Source organism: Eschscholzia californica, unplaced genomic scaffold (assembly GCF_041429995.1).
Source record: "Eschscholzia californica isolate CP2 unplaced genomic scaffold, dmEscCali1.0.p SCAF_3, whole genome shotgun sequence".
NCBI lineage: Eukaryota > Viridiplantae > Streptophyta > Magnoliopsida > Ranunculales > Papaveraceae > Eschscholzia > Eschscholzia californica.
The window spans coordinates 37,366,957-37,384,293 of NW_028238420.1; the positions used below are offsets into that span (position 1 = coordinate 37,366,957).

A 17,337-nucleotide genomic window follows, 5' to 3' on the forward strand; every position below is an offset into this window, starting at 1 on the left:
ATGCTTGAGCAGTTAAGATGACCTCAAAAGACACTCCTTAGAACCCTTTTTTTTAATTGTCAGTGAAGTGTAGCATACATTTTGAAGCTTTGGTTTAACAAAAGTCATATAGAGATCCATGTGGCCTCATCTCAGCCGTTTGATTGCACATACTCATTTGTGGATTTGCATTTTTATTGTCTTCGAGATTACAAAATTGCCGACCTGCAGTTCGGCAATGGGACTGCGATTGGCTCGTTGTTTATGGATATTTGAGCATCTCCAATACAAAAATTGCCACAAAAGCCTGTATATGTATATACCATGTTGTCAACAGTTGGTAGCCCAAGTGGTTCAAAGGTGTTGACATAAACTCCAGGAACCCCTGGAGGTCCCAGGTTCAAATCCCAGAAAAGTGGAATCTTTGGTTATTTGAATTGGGATTTGATGAGCCAAGAAAGTCAAAAAGAGTGACAAAGAAGAACCCAAAGTATTTTAGTTATAACTGATTTCGTATTCAAAGTTCAAAGTAGAATAAGTCAAGAAGTGGGTAGTTATATTCAAGTAGTAGTCTTTTAGTGTATCCTGAAATCTTGGGATATGACCTAAGAAGTAGGGAGTAGTTACTAGTTGTTTTCTTTCTATTTAAACTTATGTACTGGCTACGTAGAAGGGGATTCGAAAAATTGAAATCAAATAGTGGTTGATTTTAGCCCTAAGTAGAATACTGTTTCTTTTATCCATCTTTATTTCTTCTGTTCTGATTGGGACCTAACATTGGTACCAGAGCTTTATTCAATGACAACTAACAAGGAAAGAATTGAAAGTTTGGAGGCTGGATTTGGAGGACTCCAAGACAACTTCAGCCGAATGGAACTTGGTATTGCTGACAAGCTAAACCAAATGGAAGCTGCTATTAGTAAACTTTCAGAAAATTTGTTATTTCATAAAGAGATGTCCAGCAGCAACAACAATAATCGAACTGCTCGTACTCACTCTAATAAAGAAGACACACGAGACAACTACGAAGGAGGGCGACCAACGTATTCCTCGAAAACAGCTAAGTTGGAGTTTCCACGATTCTCTGGAGATGACCCAACAGAATGGTTTTCGAAAGTGGAACAATTTTTTAAATATCAAGGCACTAATGAAACACAAAAGGTGGGATTAGCCTCCTTTCACCTTGAAGGTGAGGCTAACCAATGGTGGCAATGGTTAAGAAAGGTTTTTGAAGAAGAAGGTAAGCAAGTGACCTGGGCTAATTTCCAGGAAGAGCTATGGGCGAGGTTTGGTCCTACTGAATGTGAAAACTTTGATGAAGCCCTCTCAAGAGTTAGACAATGCGGCTCTTTACGGGACTATCAAAAAGAATTTGAACGATTGGGTAATCGGGTTCATGGATGGACGCCAAAGGCTCTTGTAGGGACTTTCATGGGAGGCCTAAAGCCTGAGATAGCAGATGGCATCAGGATGTTCAGACCCAATTCTTTAAAAGAAGCAATCAGCCTTGCACGAATGCGAGATGAACAGCTTACACGAAATCGGAAAGTTATGCGCACCCCTAATGTGGCTGAGTTCAACTCCTCTACAAAATCCAAAGCACCAACACCGATGAAGCGACTCACATGGGATGAGATGCAAAAGAGAAGGGCACAAGGGTTGTGCTTTAATTGTGATGAAAATTTTACACCTGGTCATAAATGTCGTGGGCCACATCTTCTATTATTAGAAGGTAACCTTCATGATTCGGTGGAAGGAGAAAATGAAGAAATTCAACCTGAAATATCCCTACATGCAATCTCAGGTTGGACATCTTACAAGACCATGCGGGTGATGGCGAAAATCAAACAACGTGAAATGGTTGTCTTAATCGATAGTGGATCCACTCACAACTTCATTAGTGCCAAGTTAGCTAATTTGTTGCAACTACCAGTCATCCCTACGAAACCTGTTGATGTTAAGGTGGCAAATGGGGGACGACTAAAGTGTCAAGGGAGGTTTGAAAATGTCCACGTCCTGCTACAAGGTATTCCTTTCAATCTTACTCTTTATGCCTTGCCATTAGTTGGATTGGATATGGTGTTAGGTATACATTGGTTGGAGCGATTGGGGACAGTGGCGTGTAACTGGAAGGAGTTGACCATGGAATTCCAGTGGAACAATCAAAAGCATATATTGCGAGGCATTGATTCAAAAGCAATACAACCAGCAACAGTGCAGGCCATTTCCAAGGAGTTTCGACAAGGTAACTCCATGTTTGCCATTTGTATCCAGAAAAATGTTGATCAAACACCATTAGAAGTTCATTCGGAAATGAAAGAACTACTACATAAGTTTGAGGATTTGTTTCAAGAACCGACACAACTCCCGCCCACCAGAGAGGTAGAACATCACATTAACTTGAAGGAGGGAACGGAGCCTGTCAATGTACGACCATACAGGTATGCCTACTTCCAAAAGGCTGAAATAGAAAAGCAGGTTCAGGACATGCTTAAATTGGGTTTCATTCGATCCAGCACTAGTCCTTATTCATCTCCTGTCTTGTTGGTGAAAAAGAAAGACGGTTCATGGCGTTTTTGCACAGACTATAGAGCCCTCAATGCTGTAACAATCAGAGATCGATTCCCGATTCCTACCATCGACGACATGTTAGATGACCTCCATGGAGCAACCTACTTCACCAAACTTGATTTACGGGCAGGATATCATCAAGTTAGAGTCCATCACACTGATATTCATAAAACAGCGTTTCGCACTCATAATGGCCATTATGAATATTTAGTAATGCCTTTTGGTCTTTCTAATGCTCCGTCTACTTTTCAAGCGATTATGAACTCCATATTTCGGCCTTATCTTCGAAAGTTTATACTAGTTTTCTTTGACGATATCCTAATTTATAGTCCTAATTGGACCATTCATCTTGAACATGTGAAGAAGGCTTTCGAAATATTAAGGCATCATAAATTTTATATCAAAGCCAGCAAATGTGCTTTTGGACAGCAAGAACTTGAATACTTGGGTCATATAATAACTCCAAATGGAGTTAAAGTGGATCAATCGAAAATTCAGACCATGTTATCATGGCCTCGACCCACTAATATATCTGGACTGCGTGGATTTTTAGGCTTGACAGGTTATTATCGGAAATTTGTTCGCAATTACGGCATCATAGCACGTCCTCTTACTAATCTTTTGAAGAAGGGGAAGTATGGATGGTCAGAGGAGGCTGAAAAGGCATTTTTGGAACTCAAAAATGCTATGACCAGTACCTCTACTTTAGCCATGCCAAATTTTAACGAACCTTTCACCATCGAATCAGATGCTTCGGGAGAAGGCATTGGAGCTGTTTTATCTCAACAAGGGAGACCCGTTGCCTTCATGAGTCGAGCCTTGGGAGTCACAAAACGATCTTGGTCCATATATGCTAAAGAAATGCTTGCAATTATCAAAGCCATCCAAACATGGAGACCATATTTGCTGGGTCGCAAATTCTACATTCAAACTGACCAACGCAGCCTCAAGTTCTTGTTGGAACAACGAATAATAACACCAGAGCAACAAGGTTGGGTGTCTAAATTGCTCGGCTATGATTATGAAATCACATACAAACCAGGTCGTGAAAATAATGCTGCTGATGCACTATCGCGATTGCCAGGTAGTCTGATCCTCGATTCTTTATTTGTCTCTCGACCTCAGATTTGGGAGGAAATTAAAGCGGAAGCTCATGATAATCCTTATATGAAGAAAATCAGTAAAATGGCTACTGAAAACCCTGGAGACCCTTATTCATGGCGTAATGGATTAGTTTTTTACAGAAATCGAGTGGTGGTACCCCCTAATTCTAGCATTATACAACAACTCTTGCGGGAATACCACGACTCACCAATGGGTGGCCATTCAGGCGTACTTCGAACGTATAAGAGACTTGCTCAGCAATTCTTTTGGCCTTCCATGCATCAAGAAGTGAAGAACTACGTTACTTCATGCGACGTATGTCAGAGATCTAAGGCTGAAACATTGTCACCAGCTGGACTGTTACAACCTTTGCCAATCCCTTGTCAAGTTTGGGATGACATAACTATGGATTTCATAGAAGGTCTGCCCCCTTCACAAGGCAAAAATACAATTCTTGTGGTTGTTGATCGATTAAGTAAATCAGCTCATTTCTTGGCATTATCTCATCCATACACTGCAAAGATAGTAGCGGAGAAATTTATCAAAGGAGTGGTCAAGCTTCACGGTCTGCCTCGTTCTATAATCAGTGACCGAGATCCGGTATTTATTAGTCATTTTTGGCGGGAATTCTTTAAATTGTCAGGCACTCAACTAAAAATGAGCTCTGCCTATCACCCGCAGACTGACGGACAATCAGAAGTGGTTAACCGTTGTATTGAGCAATATCTTCGCTGTTTTGTGTCCCAACAACCTCGGAAATGGCATTCTTTCTTGGCTTGGGCAGAGTTTTGGTACAATACAACGTTTCATGCTTCAACGGGAATGACTCCCTTCCAAGCTCTTTATGGAAGACCACCACCAACCATTCCTTACTACAATGAAGGATTCAGTCCCGTACATGAAGTAGATCAGAGTTTGACTGCTCGTGATGCCTTGCTTCGACAACTCAAGGATCATTTACACACAGCAAATAATCGAATGAAGCAACAGGCTGATTGCAAGAGAAGAGACATAGATTACCAGGTGGGTGATTGGGTATTCTTAAAACTCCATCCTTATCGACAACAATCAGTGTTCAAAAGAGCCTATCAGAAACTTGCAAGTTTTTTTTATGGGCCATACCAGATTACAGAAAAAATTGGAGTTGTAGCTTATAAACTTAGACTACCAGAAGGGTCTCGAATTCATCCAGTTTTTCATGTCTCACTTCTCAAACGAAAAATTGGGCAGCACGTCGCACCAAGTACATCATTACCACCCATTGCTGAAGATGGTGAGGTTACTTTAGAACCTGAGGCAATTCTAGATAGTCGTTGGATCAAACAAGGCTCCAAGTTTCACGAAGAAAGCTTGATCAAGTGGAAGGGCCTACCAAAAGAGGATGCAACTTGGGAAAGCTCACAAGACATCAGGGACAGATTCATAAATTTGAACCTTGAGGACAAGGTTCCAACTAATGGGGAAGGTATTGATGAGCCAAGAAAGTCAAAAAGAGTGACAAAGAAGAACCCAAAGTATTTTAGTTATTACTGATTTCGTATTCAAAGTTCAAAGTAGAATAAGTCAAGAAGTGGGTAGTTATATTCAAGTAGTAGTCTTTTAGTGTATCCTGAAATCTTGGGATATGACCTAAGAAGTAGGGAGTAGTTACTAGTTGTTTTCTTTCTATTTAAACTTATGTACTGGCTACGTAGAAGGGGATTCGAAAAATTAAAATCAAATAGTGGTTGATTCTAGCCCTAAGTAGAATACTGTTTCTTTTATCCATCTTTATTTCTTCTGTTCTGATTGGGACCTAACAGGATTATGTAGATATTAATAAAGTTGTTGGGTTTCAGGTCAATTGTCTTTTTGGGCTATAGGCTATATTGTCTTGTTAATGTTTGAGTGGGCAGTTATCGAGCTTATCACATCTATGATAATGCCAAATATCACGATGTACGTAGATCGTAGTCGTCTTCCAAAAAAAAAAAAATGTACATACCATGTTAGATGAAAACTAAAAATGTTGTTTAGGGATATTTGAGCATCTCCACTGCAAAACAGTAGGAGCCACCTAGAATTTTTTTTATTTCCCTTCTACAAAAAACTATTTTTAATACAAAATTCAATTTTGATTTTAAGATGATGTGGCTTATTAATTCGAAGATGTCTCAAGAAGAAATTCAATACTTGAGATTTTTTTTCAGTGTCTCAATTATCTATTTAAGTATTAAGAACAAAACTGCCCATCTAGAAAATGACACCTAAGTTATTTTGGAATTTTTTGAGTATTGCATTGTACATGTCTTTTTAATTGAGTTTCTCAATAGTGGTCATTTAGGAAAAAGAATTTCAATTGTGATTTTTTTTTTTGAGAAATCGACTACAATATACCTTAGTCATTACAAAACATTATTGATACATCATCAAGATGTGATAAGAAAAACCCAACAACATAGAGTCTAAAGCCCGACAAACTTATTATTTATACCTTTAATAACCCAAATTCAATAACTATGAATTCCACCCCTTTTGAGAATCGAACTTGTGACTTATCGGGTTTTAGAATTTATGTCAACACTATCAACCACTTAAACAACCAAGTGTTGACATTTCAACTAAGACTTGATATGTAAACTAATCGATTTTTTTTTTTTTTGAGTTTTGCATTAGAGATGCTCTAACTTGAAGAAAAAGTGTGCCAAAAATAAATAGGTTTTGAGGTTGCGACTTTTTGTGCTAAATAGTATTTACAACGTTTTTTTGTTGCAAGTACCATTATATTAATAAGTAACAGTACTATTACTATACAATTGCGACAACATACGAAGAACACTTTGAAAATTTTTGTACTTCTGTTATTACGCGCCCATTTGGCAAGATTGTCGGTGGAGCATTGCATTTTCTCAGAATGTGGGTGAATTTGATGTTGTGAAACTGATGCATCAGAGTGATTTTCCAAATGTGTGTTGTAGACTGTCACTGGATTGTCATTCTAGCATCTCGGAGATGGGGGGGGGGGGGGGGGGGGGGAGGTCCTCAAGGTTACTTTGTAGATTGTAAAAAAAAGTTCTCTAGGGAATCCTTGTTTCTTTGTAATCTAAGTCTTTTCTCCTTCTTTCTTCTCCCCCTCCTCGTTTTTCTTCGCTGGAGAACGCCAGGGTTTCGATGTAAATATCCTTTTGTGAAGATATCTCTGAAGCAAAGCTCGCACAAAGTAACAAAAAGTAATTCTATAAAGAATTGAGTAGAGATTCAGGTTACCGAATTGATGATTTTATTGGAGTCAACCCTCCTTCTAGCGCCAATTGTTGATGTCAAAAAACCTCAGTCGGTTATTAGTCTAGAGAAAACTCATCTATCTCATCTGTTCCATAACTTTTAGTCAAACTTTTTGTTCTTCCCTCTCCATCACTTCTCTTGCTTATCTTCCCCAAATCTCCAACCCCTACTACCCTTATTTCTCTAAAATCAGCAACAAAGTTAGAGAGATAAAGAGGGAAACAACATTCTGAACCCTAGAAATCATCAAACAAAATCTCTTGAAGCTCTTAATACATCTTCCATGTGACGTCCAAAATAAGTTTCTTCATCCATTCATCTTCCCCGAGAAAGGTAAACACATTCTAACCCTAGAAATCATTTAGTTTTAAGTCTTAAAACATTTTTTTCATAACTTCTAAACATATTAGATTTGTTCTACATGTTTTTATGGTTTAGTGATTAGAAGAATACAAAGCTTTAGAGAAGAAGATAAAGAAAAGAAGCAACATTTGAAAGGAGTTTAAGGTTTAGATCCTAGAAAGATTTTGTTTAAGTTTATAAAAGTTTATTTAAATTCTTTTGTGGGATCTTATAAAAGTTTAATTTTTTAATTCTAAGATTGGAAGGCCTATTGCAACAAACAGAAATAAAAAAGTCAATCTTAGTTGACCAATTTTGTAGAAAAATTTTTTTATTTCCCAAAACTGCGGCAAAAGGAGTAAAATGTGCAAAATAAAGCTGAAAATGTCAGTTTATTTTTATTGCTAGACACATTGAATTTACATTTATACTGACTCTTTCTTTCTCACACGAACATGTAGTAGTGAAAAATCGTACAATTAAGCACTTATTACAAGGAGAATGCTAGAAATTACCCAATGCTTCCATATACCGAATACCATGAACCTCAATTCTCACCTAGGTTGCAGCTCTCTCTTGCTAATATGGGGTGAGGAGCTCTGTAGAGAACTACCACTTACTGAGTCGTGGGTAATATTGCTCTTGTGAAATCCAGGCCGGATAAGCTGCATTTCAGGGAGGACCAAATCTTTTGTGAGCATCTCCACAACTTGCTTGAAGGATGGTCTCTGGCTCGGTGCTGCTTGCGTGCAAAAGATTGCTACGTTAATGAAACGTAGTACTTCGTTCTCAGGGTACTCTACTAGTTCTGGGTCGACAATGTCCAAGAGCCTATCTTCTTCACGAAGTTTCCATGTCTGTAATAACACCCGAGCAATATTCAATTAAACGATAAATTTTGGTCTTTTATGAGTGTAAAACAAAAATACCTAAGCAAACACAATGACTCAGTTGGGGAAGTAAACAATACCAACGATACCAGGTATTCTACTCTCCCTTGCGTACCGCCCGATTCCCCCTTTTTAGGTGTTCGCGATTCCGTACTCTAAATTGGGCATATTGGAGTTATTAGTCTTAATCAATCCAAATCTTTTGAAAAATCTTAAAGTTTCACTAGTTGACTACAAGATTCTTTTAAGCGTTAATTCCGTTTTGGTCTTCAATTTGTGACCAACTGGCAGCTTTGATCCCGTAAGTCTTCTATAGTTTGTTTTGGTCCAAACAGTCAATTTTGTCTAATTTTTTCAAAACATACCCTTCTCACATTATTGAATTTTGATATTCTTTTTAATTATTTATCCACCTCATCCTTTTTTCTCTCGTCCACATCACCCTCTCACCACATCATCAAACCCTACACCTCATCTCTTCTTCTTCAGAGTCGCCGCGCGACAACCTTCTCCGACGACCTACAACAACAAAAATTTCTTCTTCTCCCACCACCACCAACACCTTCCATTTCTCCTCGCTTTTATCTCTCTCTAGGTTCCCTTTCTCCAGCACCCAGCGAAAGGGAACCTTCATCTTCACAAAGGAGCTCAAGCGAAACTCCTTCGTGAAGGGTCTCCAAATCTGGAAACCCTTATCCTTCACAAAAGGTTTCCAAATTTGGACGTTCTGCATGAAGAAGGATTTCTGATCAAGAAACCTTCTAGAGAGTTTGAGAGAACTCCTTCGTGACAACGACAAAGGTTCCCCTTTGTAGGGTTTTTGCCGGCAAAGAGGAACCGAGAGAGGAAAAAAAAAAGAGAAGCGAGGAGAGAGAAAGAAGGTGTTGGTGGTGGTGAGAGTAAAGAAGAAAGTTTTTTTTAGGGTTGCCGGAGAAGGTTTCCAACCAGTGACCTCTTGCCGGCAATCGTGAAGATGAAGAAGAGGTAAGGGAAAGGGTTTGATGATGTGGAGTGAGACGCTGATGTGGAAGGAAAAAGGATGTCATAAATTAAAAAATCAAAATCACATGCCAGAAAGGTAGTTTTTGGGGAAAAAATTGGGTTTTGGAAGCCAAAACGAACTGCCAGACACTTCTGGGGGCCAATTGATCACAGATTAAGGGCCAACAGGGTATTAACCTTATTTGATTAAGTTGTTAAGATTTTAAGTTTCAAGAAGATGTCTGAGAGTAGATATATCTATTATATATGCATCATAAGGAGGTTACATTATTTAAGAAATTAGTCCAAAATGTCCCGCGATAAAAAAGAGTGTACCGAAGAGGTATACCCCAGTGTACCCGAAACTCACATAGTAGTGAATCGCGTACCGGTACTCATACCACGTACCGGAGTGATCCGCGTACCTGGTAACATTGAATAATAGTACACGAACATAACATGAAAATTGTAAGCATGAAAAGGTTTTCCAACTCTTAAATTAGTAAGTCCGAACCAATGGGCAGTTAATGCACAAACCTTAGATATTATATTCATACCCTTTTTCGAAGTTGAGATGTTCTTTCATGCTCCCTTACTTGTAGGATTCTTTGAGCTTAAAAGGTCAAGGCTTAAAAGGTCAAGGGTTCGAGACACACCTAACCATTCAAAAAAAAGACAGATGATGCGTGCTGCTAGACCCATCATGTGTCAGCCTAGCTCTGATACTATTTCCAATTAGTGGCCATCCTACTCAACCAATTGGCAATGAGTGGAAATGCTTAGATTATTCTAGGTCTTGAGAGTTCGTTTTGTTTACGTGGACTATTTTCTCAACAACCTCTTGCAGATATGAAATGGTATTTGAAATTTTGAACTGCCATGGTTTATTTAATCAAATCTTCATTTCACGATAATAAGAGAATGAGTCAGAAATATACCCAATCCACAAGAAGCATCATATTCATTCCCCACGCTGATGAACTACTGCTTCTGCCACTGATAATTTCAAGCAGAAGGACTCCAAAACTATAGATATCGACCTTTTTCGTCAACTGTCCTAGTAAGGCATACTCAGGTGCCAAATAACCACTGCATATAAATGACAACAAGAAAATATGAAATATAGTCCAAACAAAGATATGTAAGAAAACATAACAAAGATGTAAAGATCACTTTATTATGGAACAAGTTGCCTCACTCCATGCCAATATTTTATGAGCTTGATTTTGTTAAATAAAAGCAATTAGTTAAGAAACTCTACTTAGAAGTTCTACTCACATTGTTCCTGCAACGCGGGTGCTAATGTGAGTGACATTGTCTGGAAAAAGTTTTGCCAGCCCAAAGTCTCCGATTTTTGGATTTAGGTCTCCATCTAGGAGTATATTGCTAGCCTTAATATCTCGGTGTACAATATATGGTTCAGTTTCCTCGTGAAGAAATGTAAGTCCTCGAGCAATACCAATGGATATATCGACTCTTTTAGGCCAATCTAGAGGGATTCTTTTACTCTTTGGACCTGAAATAGTTTATCATTATAAACGATTATCTTGGATTCTTCATTGGTTAGGAGAGGAATTAATTCAAGAATGAAAAATGAGAAGTCTACTATGTAAAATTACCTAATTGTCTAAATTTTTATGCTTTTCCATCTCTTAAGTCCTCAGCAAGACTGTTATTCTAGTTGGTTAAAGGTATGGCTTCCCTACGAGGGGGTTGCAATACTCTGATCCCATCGTACTGTCCCAAGCCATGTCCTACAACAATGGAGATTATGTACAAGTCCTCGTGACAATGTGATAACTGAGTCAGAGGGTTGCACCTTGGGGATACTCAGTTCATGCCCGAAGGCCTGAATTAATCCCTCAAAGGGAGTGCACTACAGTTGGAACTCACTTGCCAAAACTTTTAGATAGTTGCTACCATGTTTTTATACTAGAGCGTAGTTTTCACATAAAAATCCACATAATCGAAACTTACCAAATAAAAAGCTTGCTAGGTTATTGTTCTCCAGATACTCGTACACCAGCATCCGTTGGCTTCCTCCTATACAACATCCAATAAGTTGAACAAGATTTGGATGTCTAACACTTGATATCGTGTCAATTTCAGCCAAAAACTCGCGTGTTCCCTGTGCAGATTCGGCAGATAGACACTTAACCGCAACATAGGTCTGATCTCTTAACATCCCCTGAGACAAAAAAATACAAAGCCAGAGAAATTTCAAAACAATAATTAACTGTCCCTCGTTCTCTTTACTTCAAGGGTCATGCTCGTAAGTGAACTCTATATATGACAATAATGAACTCATTATGTAACAACAAATAAGTGCTCACAGACTTACTCTGTATACGATTCCGAAGCCACCCACTCCCAGTTTGTTCGATGGGTGAAAGTTTCTGGTTGCAGACCTCAACATGTTATAAGAAAATAGCCTTATATCTGTCTTAATCACTAACCACACATTAACATATAAGCTCATCAGTACATAACCGAGTTAAATTGCATTCACGTAACCGAAAAACAAGAATGGGAAGGCAACGAAACAAAAATACATGAAAATTTATCTCCGAGGAAAAGAATGATGTTTAGAGGTAGTAGATTGTTATTTCTTAATACTACCAGCACTTGCACAAACACAATTTTTCGGTTTCTAGTTATGGGACCTACCCATGTTAGTCCATTATTTTGGTAATTAATATGCAGTATTTCAATCTATTTTCCCACATAAATAACCAAAACTTCATCCATGAAGAGATGTCTAATAAATAAGCATAGCATAGTTTCTCTGTTTTCTAAAGTAGGGCACGCTAAGTTGGAATTCCTACCAATATTGGCATCAGTTGAGTTACTTAAACCTTCTTTCTGTTACTTCGCAAGAAATTAGCTATCCATATATCTATAAACAAGCCAGCCATTTAAATTACTTACCTTCTGTAGGATCCAAAGAGTTGACATTTTCCCTTGTACTCCCTCTAGACACCGGGAAACAACAGAGCTTCATTGATAACTCTTAACAAAACCCAACAATGTCTTTCCTGTTTAACATTTAGCCACCAAAACTCACCATTAAAATGTATTGAAGTCAAGTGAATAAAATATAAACAAGAAATTGAACAATATAAGAAGCAAATCAATCCAAAACACGAAGAAAATCTTAAACATTATCTGAGGTACAAGTAGATTACTAAGTGAATAGGATGAAAAGCATCTAAAGAAAAAGTTATTTTAGGAAATGAACTTACTGGTAGTTGAATAGAATGAAAAACCCAATAATATCTTAGAATGGCAAGGAAATGGGTCCTGATCAGCCTTGAGGAACCTGAAAAGATGGTTCTCTGTTTCCCCACCAGTACAGAAATAAAACCCTGATGATAAGTTGAATAGAGAAGACTTAAGTTAGAGAAGTTGGGTTAAGGTAGTTATAGTGTCCCCTCTCATCTTCTTAAATCAGAAACTTGTAGGTCAGCTGCTGTGCTTTCTCTCTCCAAAAGTATCTTTTTTTGGGTAGTGAGGTCAATGGCTGGCGGCTAAAAAGCGCGGGTAATAGGAGATAGAAAGACTAACGACCATTGAAATGGCACACCACCTGAAATGCAGTTGACTTGATTCCTTCCACACAAAATCCAACTCATATTCCTTTCCTTTTCTTAAGGTTTTCTTTCAGTTTTATTTATTCCCTTCATTTTGTTTTTTCTGTTTTCTCATTTTATTTAACAAATACTAAGATTTATCTGAGGATTTTTTATTGTTATATAAAATAACTTTGGAATATTTCTGACGTAGTCAACTAGATCAGGAAAATATTTAATCAATTAGCAGCCAATGTTTCTAAATGACTAATTTCTAGGAAGGGGCATGTTCTATCAGGAACTTGACTAACTCACAGAATATTTTTGACGTTTTCAGCGAGCAATTACATAATTCTCGAATTTATCAGAATTAGTTTAATGGGAAAGTACTCATCGCAGACACGGTTTAAACACGAAAGTTGTCAATGACGATTAAGTGATGAATTCAAAGAGTTCGAAATTAGTGGAATGAGGTGGTTAGGGGAGGAGAAAAGGTGAGCGAGGTTGTGGGGAAATCCCCACTTCATACTTTTATAGATATACTAGGTATAACCCGTTTTTATGGCACGATTAATTTTGTCAATCGCATTCTGCTGGTGAGAATTGAATTGAAGGATTGAAATATTAGTGAACCATAAAAATATAAACTTACATAAATGAAATGTTGCTCTTCATTTTATTTTAACTGTCGTCTCCTATTAGATCCGATTTAACTTTAGATAGAGGGTGCGACTCTTGGGAGAGGAAGGACATGATGGAGGACTTCTCTACTCTGTCATTGAGATTTATCTCCAGAAATTTGAGTAAGATATTAATTGTGTACAGAAAATTATGGTTGAGAGATGCAACAATGTTTTTATTTCTAACTCTAAATTTATGACTGGGACAAAACAACTAATAACTGCGATTAGAGAAGTTACGACTAGAAAAAAAAAGTTGTGTTCTATTACATAGATATACTTGAAATGCTAAAAACAAGAATCATACAACAAAATTGCTTCTTATGTCATGTTTCATCTACATCTTGAAGAATAAATATGTCTCTGATATACATACAAAAAAGTTACCTAATTAAGGAAAACAGTACTTGAGGGAGAGAATAAGGAACCTGAGAAGGATGCAACCAATAAATGAAGTAGAAGACATCCCAGCAGCGCAAAGGACATAATTCCCAAGGAAAGGAGTAAATTCCTACCAAATCCCTTCAAGAATAAACAACCCATTCCTTATTACCAATAATCCAAACAAGAGCAGTGGCCACCTTTGAAATGGTGAAAACGATATCTATCTCTTAGCATTATATCTCGATTATAAAGCCTTGAGATAAGCTTAGCAACAGAGTGACAATCCCCGCAGACCCGGAGATTCTTCACAACCCGTATTGCTGTTGACGGGCTTGTACTAATAAGCCCGTAAGCTATCGCTAACTTCTCGCTGTGAAGATATAGTGCGTGTTCTTTCACATCCTCTTCTTCTATATCCTGGAGTAGATTAGACTTTTTTGTCACATACCCAGTTGATTTCAATCTTGAAGCTATCTCATCCAACTTTGAATAGATCTTTTTCGATAGAGGGTGAGAGTTATCACCGACAAGAAACTCATGAACGATGCCATCAACTTCAATCAAGCTACAACCAGGTTCTTTCTTGATGCCATTATCTCTCATAAGCTTCCTTAACTGTGAAACTTCATCCCATTTCCCAGACTTCGCGTATACATTAGATAAAAGCACATAAGCTCCATGATTCCTAGGTTCCAACTCCAGGAGACGACTACATGCTTGTTCCGCTAAACTAACATTCCCATGAGTCTTGCATGCACCAAGCAATGCGCCCCAGACAGAAGCCCCTGGAACGATTGGCATTTTCTCGATCAATTCCATGGCTTCTTCTAAGAAACCAGCACGACCGAGGATATCAACCATACACGCGTAATGCTTCACCTGTGGCGAAATTCCATATATTGGAAGCATTTGGTTGAAATAAAGTCTACCTTCCTCAACTAATCCGGCATGGCTGCAAGCACATAGGACATTAGTGAAAGTAACTTCATTGGGCTTAAGCTCCGCTTCTTGCATCTTCAAGAAAAGATCGATCGCATCTCTACCGCGTCCATGCATTGCCAACCCACCAATCATGGCACTCCATACGTAAACATCTTTCCTATCTGCAAATCGAAACACCTCAAACGCCTTATCTAGATCTCCGCACTTGGAATACATATCAATGAGTGAAGTAGTGAGATGACAGTTTAACTTGAGTCCTTGCTTTTTTATGTAAACATGGATCCATCCACCTAAATCTATTGCGCCTAGTTGAGCACAAGCTGAGAGAGTGCTTACAAGAGTAATTTGATCAGGTTTCGCTTTCTTGCTTAGTTGCAACTCATGAAAGATAGCTAATGCTGGTTTTGGTTGCCCACTCTGTTCATAAGCTGAGATGAGGGAATTCCAAGCTGCGATATCTTGGCTTGGCATCTCATTGAAAAGACACCGTGCAGCATCAAATTCCCCAAAACTCGCACACCCTACTAGCATAGTAGTCCATGAGACCGAGTCTTTTTCAGGCATCTTCTTAAAAATTCTCTTGGCTTCTTCAAGAGTACCACATTTCATATACATATCAAGTAAGGCATTGTCCAAAATCAAGCTATCTTCTATCTCATTTTTCTCAATATAAGAGTGAACCCATTTCCCGAATGCCAAGTTCGACTTCTTTGAACAAGCTGAAAGAACACTAATCATAGTCACATCATTTGGTTTCATGTTCTCCCTCACCATTTCTCTAAACAACTCTAATGCCTCATCAGGAAAGTTAGCCTGAGAAAAAGCAGTAATCATAGAATTCCAAGAAACAACATCTCTTTCAGGAATTTTCATGAACAATTTATAAGCCTGATTTATATCCCCACATGAAGCATAAAAATGGATCAGAGAATTCAAGATATAAACATCAGAATCAAGTGAAGCTTTAACTGCCATTCCATGGAACACTTGACCTTCTCGTAAACCAGAGATTTCGGAAGCTGCCTTAATCAAGAAAGGGAAAGTGAACTTATTAGGAGGATCAGGGCATTCATGAAGCATTTGGGTAAACATAAGAATGCTTTGGGTAGGATTATCACTTGAAGAATAAGCGCGAATAAGAGTGTTCCATGTATAAATATTTGGGTGGGGAATTTGATCGAACACTTTCTGGGTATAATCAAGATTAAGTGAAAACGAAGATAATGTACAAATTGTAATGAGTCTGCTTGCAGAATAAGAGTCGAAGAAGAGACCAATGCGAAGCATTTGAGCGTGGATTTGTTTCAATTGAATTGTGTTTGAACATTGATCGATTAGAGTAAGTATAGGGTGGTCGGAAGAGTATCGATTCTGATCGTTTAATCGGGAAATGGGTTTTCTGATAAACTTCTGATTCTTTCTTGTGAAATTAGGGTTTGGGAGAGAAACTATTTGGGGAACGAGGGTTGCCATGAATTTGTATTTTTTTCTCCAAGTGACCGTTTAGTAGCGGTTAAACAGGAAAATAGTCTTGACCCTTCACACTTCTCTTTAAAAACGCGGGAAAGCGGTTTGAGGTACAGTTAAAGTTACCCTCCCAGCCAAAATGTGATGACTTTTTTTTCAAAAGAAAACATATAGTATTACTAAACAAGAGTCTTTTTTTTTTTTGTTAAATATACTAAACAAGAGTCTTATTATTATTTTATTTTTTGATGAACAGAGTCTTACTCTTTTTTTTTTTTTTTGAATAAGAGTCTATTTTGCTAATTTGTCAATTTGATGCCTTGAAGACGGATGTACGAAAAGGTGATTTCTAGAAATTGCAGAATGAATCTAATGATTTTTTTTATATGGTCTTTTGACTGCCACCGAATCGACGTTTTTGCATTGTGCATGTGACAAATAAGGCTTTGATTGTCACTTTCTATATGGATATATTTTAGGTCCTTTTTCAACTGCCCATTTGATACCACATAAAATTGCATTGATTTCACTTTCTTGTGCGTTTCAAACTCTTAGCGTCGTCATTGTTTTTGATTCAATGAACTGCGCTTGGTAATCACGAAAAATACAACTGACCTTGTCAGATTGTCGATATCTTTAAAATATGCATCAACATTCAATTTAATATATGAGTTACCAAGGGATTCCATTTGCATATATTTGATGATGTTTGGAGTAAATATTGATCGCCTTAGGATGGGTAAACCAAAATTTGATTTACAACCTGCACAGGAGAAGTAATGGATTGTTGGAAACATTGGTCACAGTGGGCTTTCTAAATAAACCAAAAGTATGATGGCATAAACATTTGCTTAGTTAAGATTATTCTTATTCTGTGTATCATTCCAAGAGGCCATCCAATCTTTTATAGATATATTATCATCAGATCAGATGTTAAAATAAAGCCAGATAGTTCAAGCAAATGAGCAGTGTAAAAGAGGATGATTTATCATTTCTATGTTGTCACAGTAAGTACATTTAACTTCAACAAAAAAAAAAAGTAAGTGCATTTAAAGACATTACCAATATATATGTCAATTTGGTTTCTTATTGGAAGACAGCCAGAACAACATTTTCATATAATTAATTTTGTTCTCGAGATAGTTTTAATTTTCCAAATAAAAT

The 17,337-nt window shown here is 37.7% G+C and overlaps 2 protein-coding genes across 3 annotated transcripts; both read right to left on the reverse strand.

The window, feature by feature from the left end:
• Positions 1–7,636: 7,636 nt before the first annotated feature.
• LOC147549994 (cold-responsive protein kinase 1-like) lies at positions 7,637–16,314 on the reverse strand. Of its 2 annotated transcripts, none has more exons than XM_086668853.1 (8): positions 13,809–16,314; positions 12,374–12,496; positions 12,060–12,166; positions 11,473–11,582; positions 11,109–11,319; positions 10,410–10,647; positions 10,070–10,220; positions 7,637–8,117 (listed from the first exon to the last, which is right to left on the reverse strand). In XM_086668853.1, exons 3-8 carry the CDS (start codon positions 12,130–12,132, stop codon positions 7,815–7,817), a joined length of 1,086 nt encoding a protein of 361 aa, XP_086524979.1. In that variant the 5' UTR covers positions 12,133–12,166; positions 12,374–12,496; positions 13,809–16,314; the 3' UTR covers positions 7,637–7,814. The 2 variants fall into 2 exon arrangements, with proteins under 2 accessions (XP_086524979.1, XP_086524980.1); XM_086668854.1 differs by having other exon boundaries at positions 12,374–12,466; positions 13,825–16,259.
• Positions 13,627–16,179, reverse strand: OTP81 (Tetratricopeptide repeat (TPR)-like superfamily protein). Its single transcript, XM_086668852.1, has one exon. The coding sequence runs from the start codon at positions 16,177–16,179 to the stop codon at positions 13,930–13,932; it is 2,250 nt and encodes a 749-aa protein (XP_086524978.1). The 3' UTR covers positions 13,627–13,929.
• Positions 16,315–17,337: the final 1,023 nt, after the last annotated feature.

Bases quoted from the DNA above. Each gene is read 5' to 3' on its own strand.
- LOC147549994 (XM_086668853.1), bottom strand. From the start codon at position 12,132: ATGAAGCTCTGTTGTTTCCCGGTGTCTAGAGGGAGTACAAGGGAAAAT. The intron at 10,648-11,108 runs GTAAGTTTCGAT...AAACTATTTCAG, and splicing joins CCTAGCAAGCTTTTTATTTG to GTCCAAAGAGTAAAAGAATC. The intron at 8,118-10,069 runs GTATATTTCTGA...GTGTTATTACAG, and splicing joins TGATGCTTCTTGTGGATTGG to ACATGGAAACTTCGTGAAGA.
- OTP81 (XM_086668852.1), bottom strand. From the start codon at position 16,179: ATGGCAACCCTCGTTCCCCAAATAGTTTCTCTCCCAAACCCTAATTTC.